The sequence below is a fragment of the Culex pipiens genome, chromosome 3 (genome assembly GCF_016801865.2).
Source record: "Culex pipiens pallens isolate TS chromosome 3, TS_CPP_V2, whole genome shotgun sequence".
Classification (NCBI taxonomy): Eukaryota; Metazoa; Arthropoda; class Insecta; order Diptera; family Culicidae; genus Culex; species Culex pipiens.
In genome coordinates, this window is record NC_068939.1 from 71,046,471 (window position 1) to 71,074,094 (window position 27,624).

Sequence of the window (27,624 nt, forward strand, 5' to 3'; positions counted from 1 at the left end):
TTAATATAAGTGTCTAACTCCAAAACTGTAACGAAAAGTAGTACTGAAATTAGTAATTTATGCAACAAGTTGCAAAAAGAGGATTTTTTCAGCACGAGTCGTACATTTATCCAACGAGGTTCACCGAGTTGGATAAATACGAAGAGTGCTGAAAGAATCAAGTTTTGCAACGAGTTCCATACAACATTTTTTGCAATTCCAAAAAATTTCATGTATTTTGTCAATAAATCGTTTAAATCAAAAAAATGTTGAAAAGTGTTACTTTTCGAAACAAGTGCAGAAAAGTTCAATTTTTCAGCACCCATTTGAGTGCTGAAAAGTTGAACTTTTCAGCATTTATTTTGAAAAGTGTTGCCTTTTCAGGTGGTCGCAGTGAATTTAACCCAATGCCCATTGGGCAACAAAAAAAAGTGTTGCTATTCGATTCAGTTATTTTTGGTACAGAAAAGTAGGCTTCGTTCAAGAATGACAGGAAAAGTAAGTAGTTTCACGACGGAATTGCAAAAATGTACTTATAAGTACACAAATGAATGCTGAAAAGTACTTGGGTAGTTCTCCGCCAACTAACACGAAATCATAAAAAAATCGACCCCGCTACATTTTTCGTGAAACTTTGCTTAAATGGTATTTTGGTCTCTGATCACAAATCCGAGATCCATTTTTCGATATCTCGTCAGCTGTGTGCTATCTTGTGACATAGACCATTTTGGTCGAAAATGAGTTAATGATGACGTTTTGCTATACTTAACAAACACTACAAGATGCCTTAAACCAATTTTGGAAACTCGCTTCCGTTTCCCGGATATCGCAATACTCACTTGTGACATAGACCAATTTATCATCAAAATGATCGTGCACACTTGTGACACGTCATACATGTTGTTGGAAAATGTGGAAATTTGTTCTTGTTTTTCACAAATTTATGTACACACATACTTTCTAAAGGCATTGCAATCTTTTGTTTTTGAATATATATTGATTAAGTCGATTTAACCATTGATTTGAGCGTATTTAAGTTTGTATGGGTCTCGTGGCGCAGGGGTAGCGGCTTCGGCTGCCGATCCCGATGATGCTATGAGACGCGGGTTCGATTCCCGCCTTATCCACTGAGCTTCTATCGGATGGTGAAGTAAAACGTCGGTCCCGGTTTCTCCTGTCTCGTCAGAGGCGCTGGAGCAGAAATCCCACGTTAGAGGAAGGCCATGCCCCGGGGGGCGTAGTGCCAATAGTTTCGTTTTTGGGAATTCTGCACGCACTTGTGACACGTAGTACAATTTTACTTTCGAAACACACTTGTGACACGTGCTTTTCAGATTTTTGATTACATAATTTACTGTATCTTTTAACTGGTGTAACCAAATTAGTTGAAACTTGGAGCGTTTGTAAGGCGATAGTAGGGGAGAGTGGGGAGACTTGATCCCCTTTTTTAGTATCGCACATAACTCTTTCAATTTCTCACAAAACTATAAACTTTTTACATGAATTGAAAGCTTAAACATTCATCTATGTGTGGCTAATAAGGGTATTCCATCAGAAGAACTCTTCGAATCATGCCAAGCGTTTTAAAAAAATACTTTAAACCGGCATTTTGAAAATGTTAGGGGTAACTTGATCCCCCTTTTGAAGAAATTTTAAGCAAAATGTTTTTTATTCTTCCAAACTTTTAATTTTCTATAAATTACAGCAATTTCACATAAAACCTGTATGTTTGTGTTCAAAATATAACAAGTTTAGTATGTAAAATATTTAAAAGCCTAAAATATTATCTTTTAGACCAAAATTAAGCATGTTTACAAAAGCTGGAAATTTTTGTTTACAAAACTTTTGAAAAAAGGTTCAAACTGCAGTAAGTTATGTACAACTATACTAAAGGAAACTTTGTATGAAAACCCAGCCCAATTAATTAATTTTGAGGCTGATTCCAGTGACTGTAAAAATGCAGGGATCAAGTCTCCCTAAACGCACTTTTTTAAACAATTGATTGTGAAAATAGTATAAATACGATAAATTTAACATGAAATGCGTAAGGGTTTTGGAGTTGATAAGTTTATCAAACAATTCATATATAAAAAATATTTTTTTGAATAATTTTTAAGTGTTTTCTATGCATATCAAAAAAAGAAAAAAAGATCTCTTTTAAGTTTTTTGCAGCTCGTTTTAGAAAAATGTGTGTAACTCAATCTAAACATTTTTTAATTTTTTTCTTTGTTTTCTACAATGAGTTGTAGTTAATTTCGCACAACTTTCTAGAACAAAACGTTACTTAATCCACCTAGGTGAATGGGGGCTTCCTCTTCTCGGTTCATACAAAAATTTGTGTATTGAGAATGTACATGTATAATATACATTGTATATATATATATATAGACGATTCGTTGATTGAGTTCTAAAATTCAACTAAATTGCTAATATTATTGTTCACAATGATAAAGCTTAATTTTTTGGGTACCATGACACTTAATACGACCGCAAAGGATTTAAAATGGATTTTTAAAACAATTTAAAGAAAAAACTTTGTGATCCTTTTTGACAGAAAGAATATTACTTTACAAAGTATATAGTCTATAGACTTACTAAATCGAATGATATTCTATACCGGTAAAAGTAAAATAGGCCTACGGTCTGTCGACGAAAAACCATGTAAACAGTGCACGCGAGCTGTCTAATAGGGGGATGGCGTCGCTATTTTTAGACCACGTTTTCCACTTTTTCTCATCGAAACCGACTACTTTATCGACTTCATTTTGCTGGGTGAGATAGGACGCCGTCTATTTTTAGACGATGACTCAGCACTTTTCCACTCTTGCGCTTAAAAAAACCAGGTGGCAGCACGATGTAACGCCACGTCCCTATGCTGTTAGGCTTAAAAACTAATAGGGGGATGGCGTCGCTATTTTTTGACCACGTTTTCCACTTTTTCTCATCGAAACCGACTACTTTATTGACTTCATTTTGCTGGGCGAGATAGGACGCCGTCTATTTTTAGACGATGACTCAGCACTTTTACACTCTTGCGCTTAAAAAAACCAGGTGGCAGCACGATGTAACGCCACGTCCCTATGCTGTTAGGCTTAAAAACTAATAGGGGGATGGCGTCGCTATTTTTTGACCACGTTTTCCACTTTTTCTCATCGAAACCGACTACTTTATTGACTTCATTTTGCTGGGCGAGATAGGACGCCGTCTATTTTTAGACGATGACTCAGCACTTTTCCACTCTTGCGCTTAAAAAAACCAGGTGGCAGCACGATGTAACGCCACGTCCCTATGCTGTTAGGCTTAAAAACTAATAGGGGGATGGCGTCGCTATTTTTTGACCACGTTTTCCACTTTTTCTCATCGAAACCGACTACTTTATTGACTTCATTTTGCTGGGCGAGATAGGACGCCGTCTATTTTTAGACGATGACTCAGCACTTTTACACTCTTGCGCTTAAAAAAACCAGGTGGCAGCACGATGTAACGCCACGTCCCTATGCTGTTAGGCTTAAAAACTAATAGGGGGATGGCGTCGCTATTTTTTGACCACGTTTTCCACTTTTTCTCATCGAAACCGACTACTTTATTGACTTCATTTTGCTGGGCGAGATAGGACGCCGTCTATTTTTAGACGATGACTCAGCACTTTTCCACTCTTGCGCTTAAAAAAATCAGGTGGCAGCACGATGTAACGCCACGTCCCTATGCTGTTAGGCTTAAAAACTAATAGGGGGATGGCGTCGCTATTTTTTGACCACGTTTTCCACTTTTTCTCATCGAAACCGACTACTTTATTGACTTCATTTTGCTGGGCGAGATAGGACGCCGTCTATTTTTAGACGATGACTCAGCACTTTTACACTCTTGCGCTTAAAAAAACCAGGTGGCAGCACGATGTAACGCCACGTCCCTATGCAGTGCTCGAACGATTCATAATTTCCGTAAACTCTCTCCCTCTCTCGCATTCCGCTCTCACATTCCGTAGCTAAAGCGAAAATTTAAGAAAGGGTAAAAAGTGTATCGCTAACGGAGTCGATCGATGGCTCAAGGATAGGTATCTAAGAACACATTACATATTGTCATTTCCCGAAATGACTTGACTTGTCTTGGCTTTTAGAGGCTATTCTGGACCTGATTTGAGGTCGGGTGGAATCTTTGCATGCTGGACGCGATTTACAAAGGGAATTTTATTTCCTAAGATGACATTCGAAGCACGATGAAAAATGCTTTCGAGTGAAGTATAATAGTTCTGGGTTTTTTAGCCGGATGGGCGAACCAGCATGTGATAATGCCTTGGTATCGTCAAAAATACCAGTTTAGCGCAGATATTAACGACTAAGCTTAATAATTCGTCGAGATATGTATCTCAGTGGATTGGGTTTTGAAAGAGCTTTACAAAAATGTGCAACATGCCGACATTTTGGTTAATTTTGGCCTCGTTTTAGTCGATTTGGAGGCGTCTGAATGCAAACAGTTTTCTTAAAGTGGCTGTAACTTTGGCAAATTTCAATGGATTTTTGTCCCGTTTCAGCCAGGGATGGAGGACATTCCAGACTACCTAGTTGTGCAAAAATGAAGCAATTTTGAAAATTTTTCATCGTTTTTTGTTTTTCGATTTTAGTTTTGCAAATCGTTTTTCGTAAATATCTTTTGACAGGAAAGGGCTACGGGGAAGATTTTCAATAGCGACTTATCGGAAGCTAAGAGGGATCGAATGCAACCGGAAGTGTCCAAATCCGTTCAGCCATTTCCGAGAAATCGCAGTGACATTTTTTGGCCAATTTTCAAGTGATTTTATATGGCATTCCTCGGAGAGGAAGCCAAAACTAATTGTTTTACCCACATGCTGGATCGCGTGTGCCAAAAAAATGATGAGAAATGGTCTCGCAAGATAGAAATTATGATCAAAAGTGCATTAAATTTGATCTAAAATTCAGTTTTTGTATGTTTTCGGGGTTAATTTTTAGAGTGCACCAATGTTCTACAAAATTGAAAAAAAAAAATCAGAAACAAACATTTTGGTATATCCCTAACGAGGCAGCAATATTTTACGAAAAAAAAGTCGACCAGTTTTTTTGAGTTTTAAGAGTGAGTCTACAAGTTAAATGTAAAATAAATCATTGTAAAAATATATTCAAAAATCAATGGTTAATTAAAATCTATTTATTTAAATACGACTACACCACAACAACATTGCTTTTGCATTAACTTCAACTTCGTCTAAAGCATGGCGGTTGATAAACAAGTCACCAGCTTGTGAAAGCACCAGTAATTAACATAGCAAAAGTGATGATCCACCCTTTATTGCGGTAGTTTCGTGCATATTCAGGACAAGCATTAAAAATTCATACAAAGGAAAAGCACATCGCTTCTCATAAAGGAGAACCCATGATTCTCAGCAGAGTACGCTTCTTAATGGCGTGTACACGGAGAAATTTTTTGTTGAATATTTTGATGATTATTGAAATTTGTTGAAGGTTCATTGAAAAAGAAAGCCATAACACTTTTTCGTGATCAGAAAACAATTTGATCAGTTTTGAACCTTTATCAAATTATTAAAAATTCCGTTAAATCATGTTTCCCGTAGTAAGTGGGTTTAAAAAATGGGCGACATTATGCTGTGTTAGTTGTTGGGCACATGCGAACGCTACTGCGATACCATGGACAAAGCTGAAAGACGTAATTTTCACATCGGGCAGCGCCTTTGTTTACTCTTAACCGTGCTAGTTATTATGTTGGGGAAAGGGTGTTTTTTACACATCTAGTTTCAGCCAGCCGCCAGACTATGTTGCGGATGAACGGTTTAATTAATTTTCGCAGACTCTTTTATGAGTAAAACAGTCTGTTTAGCGTTGCTGCCAGCTTTTGGTGGTATCAAAATTTATCTTTTGACTGCAGGGAGAAACGGCTTAAAACAAGCTGGGAAGTCGTGCTAGCAATTTAGTGGTTTGAAATAAAAGATTAGAAAGGAAACTTTTTGGCTATATTTTCTGATGTGAACTCATTCCTGCATTATTGCATATTCCCGTATAAATACAGATTTAATTTTTTCCAATTTCATGGAACACAATAAAGGAAGCTGCTGATTCTAATGCAAATGCTTTAAAAAAAACTTTTTTTGAACAAAAAAATCTATAAGTCTAAGAAATTATTTCTTTCTAGTGAAAAAAAAATGCACTTCTGCTGAAATGTACTCATTTGATTCATTGTTATTATTTTAATTTAACTAATTTTTTCTTTGCAAATAGTTCTATACCAGTTTTTTTGGAACTTCAAATCCAGCATTTTAATATGATTTTCTGTGAATCCATCGTGTTTCATGCATTATGCAATCACCAGATTTTTCGGCCTATGTCTATGATTATTTGAATTTTTACTTGTCGCAAGATTTAAAGGCCCTTGTCCCAATTTAAAAATATCAACTTTTCAGTATAGTTTTTATTACGCGCCTGATGACGTTGTAAAAATTCGTGAATTTTTCAGCACTTTTTTTGGAGAGACAAAAAGCAGACTATTCCGTCATTTCGTAATTCTGCAGATCATTCCGTAACTATGTCGATATTTAAAAGAAGTACTTTTCGATTGAATATTTGATTTAACATTTAAATGTAAGGTAACTTTTTTTTTGACTTCATCTCATTTAAAAAAAATAAATGAGCGATTCTCTTCGAAATCGTTTTTTTCTATTTTAGTTTTTTATCCGGCTGAAATTTTTTTGGTGCTTTTGGTATGTCCAAAGAAGCCATTTTGCATAATTAGTTTGGCCATATAATTTTCTTCAAATTTGGCAGCTGTCCATACAAGAATGATGTATTTGGTGTCTTTGGCAAAGTTGTAGGTATGGATAAGGACTACACTGAAAAAAATGATACAAGCTAAAAAAAAATTTGATTTTTAATTTCACTTTTTGTTACTAAAACTTGATTTGAAAATCTTTGTCCGAGTTATGAATTTTTGAATCAAATGTTGGTCGCAAGAATTTTTCAACTTTATTTTCCGATGAAAAATTGAATTTAAAATCAAAAAGAATTCAGGTGAAATTTTAATCAAGTACACCGTTTTCAAGTAAAAGTCATTTTTTAGTAACTTTTTTGAAAATAGTCACAGTCAATAATTTTTTTAAGTAGCGCTCATGTATGCTCACATTTGAAAAAAATATTTTTGAAGAACTGAGCAATTTTTCTATGTTTTGTTTTTTTGAACTTTGTTGCTACGACCTTTAGTTGCTGAGATATTGCCATGCAAAGATTGAAAAACAGGAAAATTGATGGTTTTTAAGTCTTATCCAAACAACCCACCATTTTCGAATGGCAATATCTCAGTAGGTAATGGTCCAATTTTCAATATTAAAATATGAAACATTCGTGAAATTTTCCGATCATTTTGAAAACAATATTTTCATTTTTTTAAATCAAGACTAACATTTCAAAAAAGCGATATATTAAACATTTGGCCACTTTCTTTTTTTGCCCGTTCTGGAAATTTTTGGAAAGTTGGCATTTGATGTCCTTTAAAACATATCAGAAATATGTTTTTTGGAAATCGAGTTTCAGTGACAAAAAGTGAAATAAAAAATCACCAAAATTTTTTTTACCGTGTATCATTTCTTTAGTGCTGTCCTTATCCATACCTACAATTTTGCCAAAGACATCAAATGTATCAAAAAATCTCTTCAAAAGATACAGATTTTTGAATTTTCATGCATCATTTTTGCTGCCAAATTTGTAAGGAAAATTATATGGACAAACTAATAATGCAAAATGGCTTCTTTGGGCATACCGAAAGCACCTGCAAAGTTTTAACCGGATAAAAAAATACAACAAAAGAATGACCAAAATCTCCGAGTATTGAACAAGTGCAATTAAGGATCATCCATAAACCACGTTTTTTGAATATCTCGAACCCCCCCCCCCCTCCCCCCATATGGACCTTTTTTGAATGGAGCGTACACAGAAAAAAAATCCTGTAAATTTACATCAGTTATCATGTACCAAAAAGTATCATGACAAATGATGTATATTTACATTACACAGAAAAAAATATTCCTGTAAATTTACATTATTTATCATGTACCAAAAGGTATCATGATAAATTATGTATATTTACATTAGGTTCATTGGAAATTTACATTAGATTCATTGGAAATTTACATTAGTTTTGAAAATTTACATTAGTTTTGGAATTTACATTACTTTTGGAATTTACATTAGTTCAAATCAACTAATTCTGATAGGCCAATGGGAATGAGAAGCTCGACTTGAATTGCAGTAGGAAAAGGGTGTGGCCTATGTTCTATTTTAAAATGATTGAAGCGGGCAGCAAAAAGAAATTCGGATTTTAAAAAGTTGTTTCACGACTTTCTCGTCGACAGCCAAGCGGAATAACGCTGGACTGGAATCGAACGGACGACGGGTAGGATGTTCGGTGTTACTGCTGCTACCCGCTGCCGACTGAGCCATCTTCGCATTTTATAAACGAGCGGCTAAAGCATCAACTTATTCAGGTCGAGGCTCAGGCAGTGGGCCAGCGAAGTATGAGAGCGATAGAAAGAGAACCAAATATAACTATTTTTAGTTCGGGTAGTTTTAAAGTCAACGTTGGCAGAAATACATTGGATATATGATTTACATTAAATAGGAATTTACAGGAAGCCGAACACGGGTAGAAATTCATTAGATTTGAGTTTCCATGCTCAACGTTTCCATTAGATTCATGATTTACATTAGATTTAGATTTACATCGGAGTAATTTCCATGACTTTTTGCTTATTACATCATATTTCAACATTACATTGAGTGAGTTTACATTATAAACAGCAATTACGTGCTGTGTAAATTTACATATTTTTTTCTGTGTAGGCTCTTTGGAAATTTAAATTAGATTCATTGGAAATTTACATTAGTTTTGAAAATTTATATTAGTTTTGGAAAACCGTTGTGGAGTCACCCAAAACATCTTTTATGCAAATGGACCGACGTTTTACTTCCCCATCCGATAGAAGGCCATGAGGATAAGGCGGGAATCGAACCCGCGCCTTATAGCAACTTAGGGATCAGCAGCCGAAGTCGCTAACCACCGCGCCACGAAGCCCTTCAAAAATTATTCATATTTATTGCTATTTTGCAAATTAGCATACAGTCATCCCTCATATTCGGAACAGTTTACAGATCAGACAATGTTCAAAAAATCATAGCAAGTCGATAATTGAACTTAATGATTCGCTTTTACCTTCATTCGAAAGATTTTCTTGCGATCTTTCGAATGCTGTATCGAATAACTGCAAATTTTAACTTTTATATGAAGTTTTTGAAGAAAAACTTTGACCCTCGAAATCCACAAATTCGGAACACTTTTTTCTTACGGATGTAAACAAACTTTGGATCTCTCCAGGAGTACATGGTGTTCCACAATTGTGGGAGGCACAATAACATCCCACAATCATGGAACAGGCAATTTCGAGGCAGTGTTTTGCTGCTCGGAATAAAATCGTCTTTAAATGTAGTTTTTGTTTAAAAAGTACTTCTTTTACTAAATGAGGCATAATTGAACAAAGGAAGCGCGTGGTCGTAAAAAAATATTCGGAGTGAAAAGTGATTTTTTTGTGTGCCTTTTGTTTCGCATTTTTTGTCGTGTATTGTGCGATGCGAGGAGAAGATTGCCCTCTGAAAACGCAGCGTCATCAGGCATAATTGAACAAAGGAAGCGCGTGGTCGTAAAAAATATTCGGAGTGAAAAGTGATTTCTTTTGTGATTTTCAAAGCCCTTCCTATATCATCGTTGATCGGAAGGCACGGCGTCGATCGAAAGACGCACTGACGATTTGGATCGTTGAGTTAATAGTGGAGCAAAATAACTGTGTGTGAGTGATTTTGTGCGTTAACCAGAAAGACCTTCCCATAGCATCGTTGCTCGGAAGGCTCGCCGACGGGTCTTTTATGAAAGTCCTCCCCATAGCGTCGTAGCTCGGGAGGCATCGAAAAGATTGCCTTATCCTACTAACCCAAAAAAAAATTAATCACGTGATGCTTGAAGGAGATGCTGTGGATTCAACGGTCTCAAGCGGTATCAACAAGTATATAGCGAAAAACTATGTGCTTGATGAGTCTGCAACTTCAACTATCGGACTAACATTCCTCCCTTTCGTTGAACTGCAGGCTTCTTGGGAGGGCGCCGGTATTGACTAATAAAGTAGAGATCTTCAGAGGTTAAACAGTGAACGGATGGTTGGCTCCCACTGATCATTTTTGATTCATTGTTTAACTTCAGCTGATCTGTCGATAACGGAGTAGCAGCTCATTGGCAGTCAACCATGCTCATGCTCATGCTCAAAAAGTACTTCTTTTACTAAAGAAATTGCAAGAGAATGTCCAAATGAAGGTCCTAAAAATAGTAGGGTCGCCAGAAAAGATGCATTTGGCATGCTATTGACAAATTATCACAAAAGTGTTCCAAATTTGTGGGTGTTCCGAATATGTGGGATGACTGTACATAGCTAAAAAATGGTGACAAATATTATGTTAAAAAAGTGTAAAAATTACTCAAAAAGAGGTGGTATTCAACCAAACAAATTTTCAACTTTCCAAAATTCAACATTTTTGGCTTTGTAAGTGAAATAAAGCAACTTGTGTTTCAAAAAACATCTATAATTGAAAGTCAGGCTTGGTTTTTTTTGGAAGTCAAGATCATAAAATGGGAAAATTTGACCGGAATGACCTACATTTCATTACCAAAAGTACAGTTACCCATATACAGTATCCTCTGTTCTCTCAGTACAGTGCGTGAATTGGGCACAGCGATCATTATCATCGATTACAATCATCCGGACATGCAAATCACTTATCATGCATGTCTCCATGAACTTGTGAGTTAACACAGCCCCAGCGCATCATCAATTTCACCCCAGACCTTGTCAAACCAGTTGCAAATCGTGCACCGAGTCGCGTGCATCTTTCTTCCTCATAACTTTGTGGAGAAAAAGCTCGATAGTATTCTGCAACTCTTGACGAGAAGTGGGTTTTTATTGCAATTTACGATGACATGTGCTGGTAGCTTCGTTACACTTTTCCTGTGTGTTTCTCTACCATACACTTCAGTGGGGTTTGCCGCGGAACTTGGTGAACTGTACGCGAAAGAGTTGTCGGCAGTCAAGTTGTTCTTTTATTCCAAGTGAGTATATGCGCTTGAACACCACAGATCAACAGACGTGAATCGCTGATACGCTGGTTGGTGGAGCTTATTTGGAACTATTTCGATTTAAAATGACCGTTAATTTTTCGATGCAAAAAAAAAATCAAGTTTCATGCCTCTTTGTCTGTGGTTCAACATTAAATAGAATGTCACGCAACATTTCATGGTTTCATTCGCTTCAAGCACGCTCCCAACCGAGATTGAGCTGGAGGAGGGAAAACCGCTGGAGCAGTACAACCGGTCCCGGTCCTTAAAGCTGGTAATTCACGGCTGGAACTCGGACCGCAACCAAATCGCCATCGTGCCCGTTCGGAACGCTTACCTGGTGCAGGACCGCCACAACCTGCTGATGGCCGATTGGTCCACCGTTGCAGGTCTCTCGTACGGGGCGGCCCGCGAGCTAACGCGACCGATTGGCGAACGGATTGGGTCGATTTTGGCCGGATTCCTGCACGCAATGGACATCCCGGTCGGGCGCGTTCACGTGGTTGGCCACAGCCTCGGGGCGCACATTGCGGGCCACGTGGGCAGACGATTCGGTGGGGCGCTGGCCAGGTTGGTAAATGTATGCTTGTTTACCTGTGTGATTGATGCAGTTTGAAGTGGTTGTTGCAGGCCATTCCGGGAGACAGGTGAAATTGTATCGTGACGCTCATGCAAGTGGTTTTGCCGCAAATTGTTCAAACAATTGTGCTTAACCATACAATTCTGCATTTTGCTTTTATGTGGATTTATCGCCTACAGTGCCAATCTGCGGTATGAGGGATAAGGTCAACTGAAATGCAAATATGCTTTCATTGTAGTTTATAAAAATAGTATAATGTCGTTTATGTTTGCTTAATTTTGGTTTAATACAGTATTGCCTGGAAAATTGTTCAATGACTGGTCCTTTAGTACCTTCAGCTATTTGTCATCGAAAAAAAACAATAAACAAGTTTCAAAAACTCTTCCATTTTCTGTTACTCGACTGTAAAAAAAATTGGAACATGTTATTTTAAGGGAAATTTTATGTCCTTTTCGAATCTACATTGACCCAGGAGGGTCTTTTTTTATTCAGAACAAAAAATTTCATTTTAAATTTTTTTGTTTTATAACTTTTCAGGGTTATATCGTTTGGTTTGGCTCAAACTTTGTGGGAGCCTTACCTATCACCTGAAGCCATATTGTGTCATTGGTTCACCTATACAAATCTCCATACAATTTTGGCAGCTATTCATACAAAAATGGTACGTTAATATTCGAACATTTGTAAATTTTCAAAGATTTTTTTTGATTGATTTGGGTGCCTTCGTATTAAAAAAAAAGATTAAGCACGCTGAAAAAAATTGCTGATTTTGAAATTCACAAAAAACAATTTCCGAAAATTCGTATCTTTTTTTTTGATTTTTTTTATGCTTTTTGGGGACAAAACCCCGCATCTTTTAAGCCATTCAGAGGCATGTACAAAAACTTTGACAAAGATTTATTACTTTTTTTAAAAGCGATTTTTGTTAAAAATAATAGTTTTGTACTCAAAATTGTATGACCTATTTTTTAATTTAAAATTGGATTTGAATTCAAAAATAGCCATTCAAAATTAAATTTTGTTCAAAAAAATCGATTTTTCACTTTTTAAAACAGTGTCTATGATTGTCCTTTCCAGAATTTTTTTTTAAAGTTCTGAAAATTTCCTGCAATTTCGTCTTAGAAACATTGTAGATTGGACCACTGTCTGCAGAGATCGCTGAGATACAGCGGATAAAAGAAAAGAAACAGGAAAAATGTTTATTAAAGTTTCACACAATCAACCCTCCATTTTATAATGTGTATATCTCTGCAACTAATGGTCCGAATTTCAAGTGTTGGATCTTTTTGAAAACAATATTTTTAATGAAGATTAACATTTTAAAAGGGCCAAACATTCCATATTATTGATTCAAAATCACCGACAACATTCCGTGTACCTATTTTTTCTGAATAGTCCTCATAAATACCTGCAACTTTGCCCAAGACACCACATCAATCATCAAATTCCTTGAAAAGTTACAGATTTTCGAGTATTTACGAACAACTTTTGTATAAATGGCTGGCAAAATTGTATGGGGATTTGTACGGGTGAACCAATGACACAAAATGGCTTCTTTGGTGATTGGACAATGTTTGAGCCAAATAAAAAAACACAAAAAATTAAGAGGGAGTCCACGAACAGGGCATACCCCTTTGTATGGGACGTCGTTTGGACCTCACCAATCTGCCTGAAATTTTCAGGGGTTGTTTGTACATATAAAACTAGCATCTGGTCAAAATATGAGCACTCTAGGTCAAAGGAAAATGGGGCAAATCGGGACACAAAGTTTGAAGGTTCAAAAACGTCAAAAATCTTAAAAAGGTTGAAACTTAGGCAAAATTCAATTTAATTTCAAAATTCAAAATGCATCTGAAAGGGCTTAAAAAATGCAACAAAATGCAGAGAGAAGCATCCCAATTGGTTTAATCTAATGGGAGTTATTGGTATTTTAGTGAAAAAATCGCATAATTATCAAACTCAAATAAAAAAGTGTTCCAACCAGATATCATCTCGCTTCGACCTGCAGCTTGTAGGGGACATCTGGGACTACCATCTGAGACTGAAAACGCTTTGGGTAAAACAGTTTAACATTTTATCATATTCGTGTTCCTGAGACAATTTCACAATAGAAACATACATAAAAATGTTTATTTTTATCCATTTTAACTCTTTAAAAAATTAAAGTTGAAAAAATCTTCGATTCACATTTAATGAACATCAAGTTCGTTTCCAAGGATACTAGATGACACCAGAAAAAGCAGCTTCTTAATTTTTTTTAACTTTCATTTTTTAAAGGGTTAAATGGATGAAGATAACATTTTTATGCATGTTCTATTGTGAAATTATCTCAGGAATACGAATATGATAAAATTATTGCCAGAAAATGGGATCTTAGGGGTCCCCCAAGCAAAAATTTATAACCAAAAAATTCACTAAAGGTAAAAGTGTCTATTTAATATGTTAAACTGCCTTATCCAAAGCGTTTTCAGTCTCAGATGGTAGTCCCAGATGTCCCCTACAAGCTGCAGGTCGAAGCGAGATGATGTCTGGATGGAACACTTTTTTATTTGAGTTTGATAATTATGCGATTTTTTCACTAAAATACCAATAACTCCCATTAGATTAAACCAATTGGGATGCTTCTCTCTGCATTTTGTTGCATTTTTTAAGCCCTTTCAGATGCATTTTGAATTTTGAAAATAAATTGAATTTTGCCTAAGTTATAGCCTTTTTAAGATTTTTGACGTTTTTGAACCTTCAATTTGCCCCACTTCCCGTTGACCTAGAGTGCTCATATTTTGACCAGATGCTAGTTTTATATGTACAAACAACCCCTGAAAATTTCAGGCAGATTGGTGAGGTCGATGCGAGATGGGTATGCTTTGCTCGTGGACTCGCTCTTAAAATGCTCTTATGATTTTTTGAAAAATGGGGTTTATGCGAAAATTGACAAAGATGGCAATTTTTGGGGGGTCTCGTGGCGCAGGGGTAGCGGCTTCGGCTGCCGATCCCGATGATGCTATGAGACGCGGGTTCGATTCCCGCCTTATCCACTGAGCTTCTATCGGATGGTGAAGTAAAACGTCGGTCCCGGTTTCTCCTGTCTCGTCAGAGGCGCTTGAGCAGAAATCCCACGTTAGAGGAAGGCCATGCCCCGGGGGGCGTAGTGTCAATAGTTTCGTTTCGTTTTTCGGCAATTTTTGGGATCACCCTATCATGAAATAGGTTACCCAAATGGCCAAACAATAAAAAACGGTCTAATTATTGTGGCAAAGGAACCCTTCGAAAATTTTTGAGCCGGACTGGAGAACTTTTTCCCGGTTTTGGTTTATGCTCTTTTGAAATGGAATTGCTGTATATTTAAAGTTGGATTTTTTTTGCATTGTCATCGGGACTTGCACCGGAGACCTGTAGAGTGTGAGTCCAGTGTGCGGTCTGATTGATCCATGCAGGCAGACTTAGAAGTATTTGAAAGAAAACGGCAAGTTTTCAGAAAAAATGCTTGAAAGTTGAAGTGTTCAACCAGTGGTGTAAATCAGTGATAGAAAAGACTATCATTTGATGATTTTTTCACCAAAATTTCAGAAGGTACGGCAACCGTCACTATCGTTTGCAATTTCTCTTCTTTTATCTCATGGTTGCCAACATGTACGTTCTATTTCTATCACTCCTTCCCTTTCCCTCGTCCACGAACACTCACCCAAGATTCTTTTGTTTTATCCTAAAACCGCCATGAAAGAACGCCTCTGTTGAGGGGGGAATGATTGTAAACGAGAGAAAACAAAGAGTAGTGTCACACGGGAATGTATAAATGCAAGCTAGAGACTGTCAATACATTTAGCTGAGAATCTCGCGACGGAATGCACGGCAGTGAATGTTTGGAGATGAGATTTCAGCTATAATAATTGTAGTTGCTGAGAACTGAATGTTTTATATATTCACAACTCTAGTTTGGCTGTTTTGATTACATTCATGAACATACAAGAAAACCGTGATGTTAACCGCGAGTTACTTTCGAGTGGTTTGACAGCTGTCACGGCTATTTTCAGGGAGTTGTAGTTCGATATCTTTTTCCAACATAACCTGAAATGCTTTTCGATCAAATAAGAACTGTAAAACATTCCAAAATTGTAAACTTTAAGGGTCTTGATGCTTAATATTTCACATAAAACGTTCAAATCTGCACCAGATAACCAATTGCACTTATTTTCGTATGTTTCCCCACCCCAAGACTCACCCTCCTAGACCCAGCTGGGGTCCTGTTTTCGCGCCTTTCGGTGGACGCCTACAACAGCGGAGACGCTCAGTTCGTTGACGCCATCCACACCGATGGATCGGTCCTGGGCGAAACCATACCCCGGGCCCACGTAGACTTTTACCCGAACGGTGGCACCGGAAGCCAACCCGGCTGTGAACTGCTGGACACGTTAACTTTACGTACGATCCGAGTGCTTTTTTCCGGAAAAGTTTTGCCGCGTATGGTGTCGAATTCGATTTTAACTCGAAACTTGTTTTCGTTTTTCTTTTTTCTTTTTTTTGCTGCATCAGATGCTTGCAGTCACTACCGTTCGACCGGATTCTATGCGGAGTCCATTCTGCTTCCTGGAAACTTTTTGGCTCAGCAGTGCAAAGTGGACCGAGCTGTGCTGCCCTTGGTGACCGTGGCCTGCACCGTTGCTAAAAATACTGCAGCAGAATCTGTTCCGATGGGGGAGTTTGTCAGCGAAAGGTAAGTAGGAATGAGTTAAAAATTAGTTTAATCAAGCTGAATTTTATTTCGTTTAAAATTTTGACACTGAACTTAAGCAAGTTGTTGTTAGAAATTGGGAAAAAGTTTCCCCTATCCCTCTTCGATTTGAGTAAAACTTTGTTCTAAGGGGTAATTGCTGACGCTGATCACGAATCCGGGCACCATTTTTCGAAATTTCAGTACGGAGGGGCGGTACGACCCCTTCCATTTTTGATAATTCTAAAAAATACGTGCTGTGTTGAATTGGTGATGGTTTGGAAAGTTGATGTCAAAGGGACTTTTAGGTAAAATTAATCGCCCGATTTAATGGCGTGCTCAGAAAAAATTACATATCATTTTATGGGAAATTTATTGTACTTTTTGAATCTGCAATGAACCAGAAGGGTTTTTTTTATTTAGAACAAATTTTTGCAGTGTCGAATTACCTGGTTTTTTTTTTTGTAAATTTGCAGGGCTATTTTTTAGAGCATAACAAAGTTCTACCAAGTTGTAGAGCAGACAATAACAAAAAATTTGTTGTATAACCATTTCACGCGATAACTCGTGATGGTTTATACATCAATGTTTGCGTAATTGTCTACTTTACAACTTTGTAGGACATTGTTACACTCTGAAAAATAACTCTCCAAAGTCAGAAAAAAATGATCTAAATAATTTAAATTACCTCTCAGACGGATTTAAAAAAGTATAGCAAATTATCCATAAAATGACATGTCTCTTATTTTTGACACTGGTGTTGGGAATGATTTTTAAATATTAGTTTAATTTTTTTTTTGCAATTCCGTCGTGAAACTACTTACTTTTCCTGTCATTCTTGAACGACGAAATAGCCTACTTTTCTTTAACAGAATCGAATAGCAACACTTTTCAAAATAAATGCTGAAAAGTAACACTTTTCAGCACTCAAATGGGTGCTGAAAAGTTGGACTTTTCAGCACTTGTTTTGAAAAGTAACACTTTTCAACATTTTTTTGATTTAAACGATTTATTGACAAAATACATAAAAATTTGACATAAAATTTCACTCAGTGTGTGTTTTTTGGAATTGCAAAAAATGTTGTATGGAACTCGTTGCAAAACTTGTTTTTTTCAGTACTCTTCGTATTTATCCAACTCGGTGAAACTTTTTGCAACTTGTTGCATAAACTACTATTATAATGATACAAACGTTTTTTTTACAAGATTGAATACGCTATTAACTCGGTCATCTAGTGTTACACAAAATGTTTTTTTTTCACTAAATTTGAATTTTCACGATTCAGAGTTTCAAATCACTGAAAAATGTGTTTATAACGAATCAGAAAAAATTAAAAGGGTTTTCAAGAGATATCGAAAACATGATCTTGCGCCCATGGATCAATATTTCCTTTAAGAGCAAAGTTTCACGGATGTGCGAGTTGGCATAGGCTGAAACTATGGAATGTATTTTTAATATTCAAAGTTTGTTTTCCACGTTTTTCGACTTTGATCACAGGAGGAAAAATGAGTTTGAAAATTGTGAAAAATCTTGTTAGTTTTTCTAAAACCATGTGAAATGAGTTAAAGTGTAAAACATACTTGCAATGGCCATAATTGCAATACGACTAGGGCGTCCAATTTTCCCGGGTTTTGAATTTTCCGGGAAATGGGAAAAATATGTTTAGAATCTCGGGAATTGGTGATAATCTACACTTCAATCTTAACAAGAACGACAACTATTTGAATAGATTAACGAAATTAAAAATTTACCGTTTTTTTTATTTTTGTTGTGCTGCTTTGGATTTTAAATGAACAACAATGTTTTATCCAATGAGATTCAAATTAAATAAGTATATTATAAATGTTTTTCTTTAAATATTTTTTTATAAGTCATGACTTAAAAAGATTTAAAAATTTATTTGAAAATTAAAAAAAAAACAAGAAGCGAATACAAATAAAATTATATCGGTCTATGCAAAATTTGAATATCATGTTTTATATAAAACATATTCTACAAATTATCTATGAGTTACTATTGCCAACTGAGAAAATCGGGACTACAATCTGGATAGGTACAGGAGATTTAGGAGCAATAAATTTGAAAATCGTTGTATTGTTTGATGAAAAATTTATTAATATGGCATGTTTTTCAAATATAAAGTCATAGATATACGGACATGTAATACTATTTTTTAAAATAAAAATTTAATAGAAAATAATTCAAGCACTAGGCATTTTGTGGATCTGTAAACTAACAGTTTAACCATTTTCCCTAATAAGTCTTATTAATGTTGATATCTAGAGTTTTTTTTTTCAAATACCTAGTCCAATATACAAAATTTCCATTTTTTGCATTTTGGGTGTTTATAAAATCGCCTAGAATCAGGGATATTCAAGAACACCCAAAAAAAAAAAAAAAAAACAAAAATTAAAAAGATTGTTTATAGGACCTTTTCCAAAAAAAATCCTGATACGCCGAATACAAATTTTAATACTTAAAAATTCTTATCAATTACTAAATATTCAACTTGTCATCTATTTCCACAACCAAATCTGAACTTGAAGACCAAAATTTAATATTTTTTTCAATTTCGGGAATTCCCGGGACGGATTACAAAAAAATCCCAGGATTCGGGAATTCCCGATTTTGGAAAAATCCCGGGAATTTTGTCCCGGGATGGACGCACTAAATACGACTGTTCAAAGACGCAACATTTTCATGTGTTTTCTAAACAATAATGTTCAATAAAAAAAATATAATTTTATAAGAAATTATTAAATATTCATAAATTACCGCATTTTAAAGTTAAGTTTTTGAGATTAATTTTGTTTTTTTTGTAGTCCACTTTAATGTTTCAAAAAATTTGGAATTTTTGAGTGTTTAAACATTCTTTAAATTATTTTTATACTTTCCTTTCTTTTTGAATCATTACAGATTTTTTTCTAAAAATCGAATTATTGGTTTGAATTATTTTAAAAGGTGGGCAAACATGGGCACTAATTAAAAAAAATGAATATTTGTGACTATTTAAAAAAAAGTTACCTAAAAATGGCTATAACTTGAAAACGGTGCACTTTATCAAAATATCACTAGCGAACTTTTTGATTGCAGATTCGATTTTTACATCGAAAAATGATGTTGATAAATTTTTGCGACCATTATTTCGATTTTTGAAAAAATCTGTAATGATTCAAAAAATTATAAATCGGTCAACGATTTTTTGCCTATTCTATAAATTTTTGAAAAGTTGTCAAAATAGTATTTTTTTGCAAATCAAGTTTTAGTGACAAAATGTAAAATTAAAAATCACCAATTTTTTTTTATCGTGTATCATTTTTTCAGAGTAGTTCATATCCATACCTACATCTTTGCCGAAGATACCAAATCGATCAAAAATTCCTTCAAAATATACAGATTTTAGAATATTCATTTATCATTTTTGTATAGACAGCTGCCAAATTTGTATGGAAAATTCTATGAACGATCTAATATCAAAATGGCTGCATTGGGCATACCGAAGGTACCAAAAAAGTTTCAGCCGGATTAGAAAATACAGAAATTAAAATTAAAGAAAAAAGACCGATTCCGTAGATAACTGCTCACCCGCGAAAGAGAGAGGAGGCAAATCATGCAAAAGAAAATCGCTCCCGTTCTTCTCCAAGAAAATCAATCTGTTGATGATTTTTAGTGAATTTCCTTGTCAGCATCACGTAAAACTATTGATTTCGCTTTGTTTACACACATTGTCCATCTACAAAATGTGACAGGTCATTTTTCGCCGTGTGACGTTACACTTGCTAGCGTAGTAGTGAAAAAGATGTTCCGCTGAATAGTCAAGATGATTTTTTTCGATTCGTGTGGGTCTCGTGGCGCAGGGGTAGCGGCTTCGGCTGCCGATCCCGATGATGCTATGAGACGCGGGTTCGATTCCCGCCTTATCCACTAAGCTTCTATCGGATGGTGAAGTAAAACGTCGGTCCCGGTTTCTCCTGTCTCGTCAGAGGCGCTGGAGCAGAAATCCCACGTTAGAGGAAGGCCATGCCCCGGGGGGCGTAGTGCCAATAGTTTCGTTTCGTTTCGATTCCTTTTACCGATCTCTCGTGCGCGAGAGAGGAGACTCATGTTCCCTTCGGATTTTTTCTCTTGATGAACGTTCAAAGATTTTCTTGCGATGATGATTCTTCCATCGCTGCTAATAAGTTAAACATAACGGATTATCCAAAGATGTTCGTCAATTGCACCACGCCACAAAATGGGAAAAGTCAAGTCGAGATATGGGTAAACATGGGGTATAAGGTTAGAAGGTTCTCTGGAAAACCATTGTTTTCGATTTTTTTTTAAATCATTCAGACAAGAGCCAAGCCGGATTGTGCAAAAAATATGTATTTTTTAAAAATAAATTTATCTGTAAAAATATTATCACATATTTTGAGAAATCGAGCGTTTAGTTTTCATAGAAATAAGAAAAATGGAAAATCGTGAAAAGCTAAACAAAAGAAATCGCTCAACCGATTTGTTTTCGTTTCTCTCTGTTGAAAGCTATAATCCTGGTTTCAAAACAACTATTATAAAAAAAATCTATTGACAAATATTTTGATTTTTATGTCCACAAACAGCCAACCAATCAAAACCGGAAGTATTTTAGTTCTCTTTTTTAATCCAATCCTCATGTTTTTTTTTTCATCTTTCTGTTTCAATCTCCCGCAGCGCCCGTGGAACGTACTATCTGGAAACGTCCAATTTCCCGCCGTACGGATTAGGAAACGCCACATTCCGACGACGGGGGTCCCCAGTGGCCAGCTAAATTTATAGCACTCTGCTCAGCTGATGTGTGTGTGTGTGTTTGTACTCTAGTGGTAGTGGTGTCTTCAATACCAAAGCACAAAAATATCAATAGCTTGGTGGTGCCTCAAGAAGTGGAAGCAAGTCGGGGGAGGCACATGAGGAGCCAGCACGTGGGACTCAACAGCAGATAATTTGCTCCCGGAAAAGAATGATGACAGTGGAGTTGGGGAATTCATTGAAGAGGTGGGCGCTTTCATCAATGAAATGAGGAAAAATTCAATGTGAATTCAACTTTGATGATTAAAATTGGAATGGAATATTCTTTTCATTAAGTTGGCAAATAAATTTTAGCTTAAATATTATAAGAATATTCAACAACAAAAAATGCCTTGGTACTTTTCAAATGCAAGGAAGTGCACTCTAGAACAATCGATAGAATACATCATAAATGCATGCATAGAGGGCTCGTTTCTGAAAGTTTCCAGCATCTGTGGCTTTTAAGAGAAGTGCCAATATAAGAGCTCCACAAATCATTTCCAATAAAAAAAAGGTTGTAGTAGATTCTTACGTGTTTGGCATTTTGTTCCTGAGTGAACTTCCACATAACGGACAAAGACTTTTAAATCGTAAAAAGGAATTGTTTGGAACAGAGGAAGTCTTGTAAATGCTTAATTTAAACCTTTAAACTGCAACATATGCCAGCTATGCAAAGCAAAACTGATAAAAGTGCAGTGTTATTATCATTTACGCTCACTTCAAGCAAAATTCGTACCAACTGAACGTCAGGGTTGTTTCAGCAGATCGATAAATAAATAAAATGACTTTTATTTTATATATTTTCCCACGTCGGAAAGCCAACTCATTTTCCATGTTAAAATATATTGTTGCAAGTCCCTGAATTACTGGCAACCGCTGGGAGCTCAGAGTGACATTCATCAGTCTGGAGAATAAATAAAAAAGAAGATAGCTATAAGAATAACATTGAATATGCAGAGGATGGGCCGCAGGTGAACAAGCCAAAATAATTAAAATCGGATGCAGAAATAGAGTGGTTCAGATTTGATGTTTCACTATTCATTTAATTTGTATGGGGATAGTGAGTTATGATTTTTTTTTTTACCATTTTAGCCACTTTTGCAAATTATGTCAATAACATAAGCGTCTTTACCAAAGCCTTGCGTTAAAGTTTTTTTTATTCTTTTTTTTATTTTGAAGATGGAAAGAACGGGCGCAGCAAAAAGAATATACACCAATTTTAAATATCGTAATAAGGTGACCTACACGGCTAAAGTAGACATTGATTACAATTATACTTTCATGTAATGGTGCTCATATCCTGGACTAACGCTCAGAACATCCAAACAATTTAATTCACAAAAACTGTAAGGCAATGTGACAAATTTGAACCACCCTAATGCGGAGTCTGTCAATTGGTCATTATTCATTGGTGCCTGAAGTAATTCGATCAAGAGATATTAATGTTGAATTCAACGCAATTGACTTGGTTCGGGAAGGTCGTAACAGATGCTCAGTAAATTACATTAAATGAAAGTTCTTACATTTTATCATTTTTCAATCCGTCTTCAAAAAAAAAAAAAATGGTGCCAAAGAAGTTAGAAGCTGTATACATTTGCTTGAATTCCTGGAATCTCCAGGAAATGTCTAATTCCGAATCCGCATTCTTTTGCGTGTAGCCGGATACATATATCATTTTTTTCATAGCTTATTTTTATTAAGTCCTTTTAGGTGCTGCGACCAGGTTAGATTTGATATTCTTTGACAACTATGAAAATGGGAAAATCAATTTTTTAAACTATTTTTGATTTGATGGCATAACACTCGGAAAAAAAGTGAAGCAAATGTTGAAAATTTATTCAGGGGCTGGCCATTAACAGCATGATCATTTTTTTCTAACGCAAGAGTTGGAAAGTCGGAAATTTGCCAAAATCCTTGACAATTCGGAAATTTATGAAAAGTCGATAACTCATTATAAACTCATAATTTTTAGTGCATAAAAATAATTTTTGCTACTCTAATTACAAAAATTAAGTTAGTAAAACAAAACAAGGCAGAATAACGTCATGATTCGAAATCCGGACACTTAGTACCATATTATTTTTGTTATTGCTGGCAAAAAATCATGTAATAAGTTGGAAATGTAGAAATATTATCAGGATTTAGTATAAACAGTCAGTTTTAAGAGAATGCATGCAAAATATGTATTTTCTAACAATTTCATCAGAATTTGAAAATTAAAATGACTTGTTGTGCTTCGAATCCCGGACACTGTTAAAAGCTGATTCGAAATCCGGACACTTTTGCTTCGAATTCCGGACACTCGTTTTTGCTAATGAATCGCACAAATTTGGACTGAATTGTTAGTGAATGGCATTCTTTAGGTCTCAAATAAGCTGTTAACATCAAAACAATCGATAGGTTATATAAAAATGGCTAGAATTCAAGAAAATCAAAAACATAAATTTCTGCTTTGTCTTCCCGGTGCTTCGGACGGCTATGAAATATTTCCGTTGAAATGTTTCGCATTTTTGGTAAACTTATAATTTTATTTTATTTAATTGTTTTGGCATTAACTACAGCGTTCAAACAAACTTTAATTGAAAGTTGATGTTAGAATTCATCAAATAACACAGTTTTTACATTCATACTGCGAACTTATATCCAAATAATTGATAAAACAAGTTGAAGTGTCCGGGTTTCGAAGCGTCCGGGAATTCGAATCATGACGTTAGTTCCAATTTAAGTTTGGAGTAGCGAACCTCGAGCACCTTTCTCTGGTATCAATACCAAATTTTGGTATTCCTGGATCCTTTAAATTTGTATTGAGGATTATGCAAGAGCAAAATGTGCTATCATACCAATTTAAGGTATTGTTTTGATGTTACAAAATTGCAGAATTTGTCAATGGTCGAATACCACACTTTGGTATTCTTTTGGTATTACAGTATTGTATCAAATTCCTCTGAAACTATTCCTCTGAAGTTATGACCAATTTTGACAAGATAATTAATTTTGCGCTAAAATGATGTCTCAAAGCGAATGCTTTCATAGAAAACCGGAAATTTCAAACTTGATTTTAAAAATTTTTGATTTACCCCGTAAAGAAATAACTTGAAATTGTGGAAAATTTTCTAAGTCAGGATGGCACAGTTTGGTATTGAAGTGTTTCATCAAATTAATTTTCCGCTAAAATGACTTGAAACTCATAAATTTTAAAGCTTATTTTCAAAAACAAATATGTACCCACTAAGATTTTGTTTTAAGAGCGAGTTTTTCACCAATGTGTAACAGGTCGTATTTAGGTGCTCCGATTTGGATGAAACTTTCAGCGTTTGTTTGTCTATACATGAGATGAACTCATGCCAAATATGAGCCCTCTACGACAAAGAGAAGTGGGGTAAAACGGGCTTCGAAGTTTGAGGTCCAAAAAACCTAAAAAATCTTAAAATTGCTCGCATTTCCGTAAAACTTCATCAATTCCAACTCTCGTAGATGCATTTGAAAGGTCTTTCGAAGCACTTCAAAATGGGCCATAGACATCCAGGATCGGTTTGACTTTTTCTCATAGCTTTTGCAAATTACTGTTAAAAATGGAAATTTACCACTCTAATACTTCTAACTAACGTGAAATTTTCCGAGGATTCCAAATATGACAAAATTGAGACCAAAAAGTGCCGCTATGGAGGCCTACAGGGCAAAAACTAACGTTGTAAAATGTTTGTTGTAGAAAAATCGAAAAACTATGAGAAAAACTGCGATTGGCCAAAAAGTTAATACCGTAGGCTTATAGTCCATGAAATTACCTATCTTTTGATCTATAGGAGAGTGGGAGTTGGATGCTGTTGCAAAAAGATATTAGGGTTTTAAAAAAATCAATTTTTAACAGTAATTTGCAAAAGCAATGAGAAAAAGTCAAACCGATCCCGGATGTCTATGGCCCATTTTGAAGTGCTTCAAAAGACCTTTCAAATGCATCTACGAAAGTTGGAATTGATGAAGTTTTACGGAAATGCGACAAATTTTAAGATTTTTTAGGTTTTTTGGACCTTAAACTTCGAAGCCCGTTTTACCCCACTTCCCTTTGTCGTAGAGGGCTCATATTTGGCATGAGTTCATCTCATGTATAGACAAACAAACGCTGAAAGTTTCATCCAAATCGGAGCACCTCGATACGACCTCTAGAACAAACCGAGCAGAATTTACAAATACTGCCTCTTAAGTCGTTGAAATTTCTCTAAGTGGGATTATTTTACCCTTGGAATAACATGGTTTGGTATTGTTGTGCCCTTCCACATACAAGACTTTGGGATGATTTTATGGTATTTTACCATCTATTACTTGGCAACCAAGGGCACATTTTGTTCCCTTTTAATTGCCCAAGTAATACTAAAATTTGGAATTCCTGTGTTATTGACCCCTGCTCGGGACAGTACTAATTTTCCATACAATCTTTGAAAAAAAAAAACCATTCGGCCCTGTCTAATTTTTTTTTGAAAAATTCAAAGTGCACGTGTTTTTGGAGACCCTAAACTACATGCTTCCCCTCGAGTTGAGCCTGCGCAGTCATTTTTGTCAATTTTTGTAAGTTAGTGTTATTTTTGGATACAATGCAATGGCTTCGAAATACATCAAGAGTTGAATTGCGATATGTGTCTTGCCACTAAAATGTCACTTAAAGTCAAAATATTGCAAAATCAACACAAGAGAAAGGTGAAATATTGAAAAATATTTTCAAAAAATTTAAGAAAGTGTGTAAAAAATTTGGAATAAATATACAAACAAACAAGTCATAAACGAAAAAAAGGAAGTTTGTTGTTTTTTCATTTATAACAACAACTATCTTCAAAAGCAGTTAATTATCTGTTTTATGCCAGCTTAAATTTCCTTTAACCGACGTTGAGTACAGGATTCTGCGGTTCCCGAAAGACAACACTGAATTATTCAGTTTGCAAATCGAATCTATGTTTATTCAAGCATCTTCCAATTTAATCGCCTGCCCCTGAATAAATTATTTCCCAGCCGTCGTCGTGGTCGCCCCCGCGATTTTCCTAATCATCATTCGCGTTCTCTTCAAAGCATGCAAATCACCCTTCCAGAGGCGCCACACAATAATTCGATTGGCCACGGCGTTCAACCCCCCCGGGAGATATCTGGAATTTAAATTGCTGTGATGACAGGCCTTGTACCACCAGGCTCCGATATACTCGGCGGCACAATTCGTCGAGTGCTCGTCGTTGTCCCGGTCGAACGTCGAAAATCGGCCACCCTTGTGGTAAGTCAGGCTATCGTTGCCGCTGCCGCTGAACGTGCCCAGCCTGGCCAAACTGTACTGCTCGGCTTCGCCACCGACGGCAAAGCTGGAGTAGCGGGCGATGGCCACCTCCCCGGCAAAATCCTCCATCACCACGGCCAGCTCGTGGGGAGCGGAGTACGTAATCTGTTGAAAGATAGACAGTGATTAACCCTCATTTGCCAATTTATTGAAAACACACATACAAATTTCGTAGATACCAAAATTGATACACAAAAACCACCCCAATACCTGATGTAGCTTCTCCAGCCCCAGCCAAAACTCGCCATCCAGCGTGCCAAATCCGTGCCGGTACTCGTCCCAGGACCGATAAAAGTCAACACCACCGTCGAAGCGGTTTTGAAACACCAACCAGCCACCGTTTTCGAACTGCTGCTCGCAGTACACCTCGAACGGTTCCCGGAAGCCACGCGAAACGTCCAGTCGGTACGGGCCTGAAACTTTGGACGGGACGTCACTGCAGGAGCGGGGTAGTTCTGAGAAAAAAAAAGTTGTTCGTGTTGGATTTAACTCAACCTAGAAAAAAAAATCTGTCATGAACCCCAAATCAATCCCATTTGAAGAGCAAATAACTCAATTTTGTACGTAACTTTGGCTGTTGATTTTGTATCCAAATAAGAGGACATCAAATCGTTAGAGTTGCATACTGCCAGCGCACCTAAGGGTTGGCGCGGAAATCGACGATTGTATAAAATTTTCATGTCAGCTATAACATCCTCATTAGGTATTTGAAAAAGAAAGGGCGCCGAATTATAAAATAGAATTACAAATAACTAGATAATTTAGATTCAAATGTAGTTCAAAATATAGCCAAAGTCAATTGTATGAATATTTCTACTGAAGTGTTTCTGAAAATTCATACTTAATGCTAAATTTATTTTTTCATCAAAGAAGGGGCGCTCAAAAGGCAGGAAGTTAAAAAGGAGTTCTAGAAGAGCTTCTCAACATAAATACAAGTTAGAGTTTGGAGCGTTGTCATACTTTCCAGACTGAAAAAAAAAAAAACTGACCAATATGTTATGTTATTTTCACGTTAATTTGGCTGTGGACCACAATCCGAAAAAATGTGAAAAAATATGGTCATATTT

General features: G+C 36.0%; 2 protein-coding genes across 4 annotated transcripts; one reads left to right on the forward strand and one right to left on the reverse strand.

The window, feature by feature from the left end:
* The first annotated feature begins 10,946 nt into the window (after positions 1-10,946).
* LOC120419978 (pancreatic lipase-related protein 2-like) lies at positions 10,947-21,452 on the forward strand. Of its 3 annotated transcripts, XM_039582854.2 has the most exons (6): positions 10,969-10,988; positions 11,073-11,145; positions 11,350-11,721; positions 15,945-16,150; positions 16,262-16,442; positions 21,130-21,452. In XM_039582854.2, coding segments are annotated over exons 1-6 (930 nt in total). In that variant the 5' UTR covers positions 10,969-10,987; the 3' UTR covers positions 21,227-21,452. The 3 variants fall into 3 exon arrangements, with proteins under 3 accessions (XP_039438787.1, XP_039438788.1, XP_039438790.1); XM_039582853.2 differs by having other exon boundaries at positions 10,947-11,145; XM_039582856.2 differs by lacking the exons at positions 10,969-10,988; positions 11,073-11,145 and having other exon boundaries at positions 11,330-11,721.
* Positions 21,453-26,170: 4,718 nt separating this feature from the next.
* Positions 26,171-27,237, reverse strand: LOC120419977 (microfibril-associated glycoprotein 4). The gene is made up of 3 exons (XM_039582852.2): positions 27,184-27,237; positions 26,768-27,052; positions 26,171-26,662 (listed from the first exon to the last, which is right to left on the reverse strand). Exons 1-3 carry the CDS (start codon positions 27,235-27,237, stop codon positions 26,234-26,236), a joined length of 768 nt encoding a protein of 255 aa, XP_039438786.2. The 3' UTR covers positions 26,171-26,233.
* Between the last annotated feature and the right edge of the window lie 387 nt (positions 27,238-27,624).

Bases quoted from the DNA above. Each gene is read 5' to 3' on its own strand.
- LOC120419978 (XM_039582853.2), top strand. From the start codon at position 11,012: ATGACATGTGCTGGTAGCTTCGTTACACTTTTCCTGTGTGTTTCTCTA. The intron at 11,146-11,349 runs GTGAGTATATGC...ATTCGCTTCAAG, and splicing joins AAGTTGTTCTTTTATTCCAA to CACGCTCCCAACCGAGATTG. The intron at 11,722-15,944 runs GTTGGTAAATGT...CCCCACCCCAAG, and splicing joins TTCGGTGGGGCGCTGGCCAG to ACTCACCCTCCTAGACCCAG.
- LOC120419977 (XM_039582852.2), bottom strand. From the start codon at position 27,237: ATGAAAATTTTATACAATCGTCGATTTCCGCGCCAACCCTTAGGTGCG. The intron at 27,053-27,183 runs GTATGCAACTCT...TTTTTTTTCTAG, and splicing joins AACCCTTAGGTGCGCTGGCA to GTTGAGTTAAATCCAACACG. The intron at 26,663-26,767 runs GTATTGGGGTGG...ATCTTTCAACAG, and splicing joins GGCTGGAGAAGCTACATCAG to ATTACGTACTCCGCTCCCCA.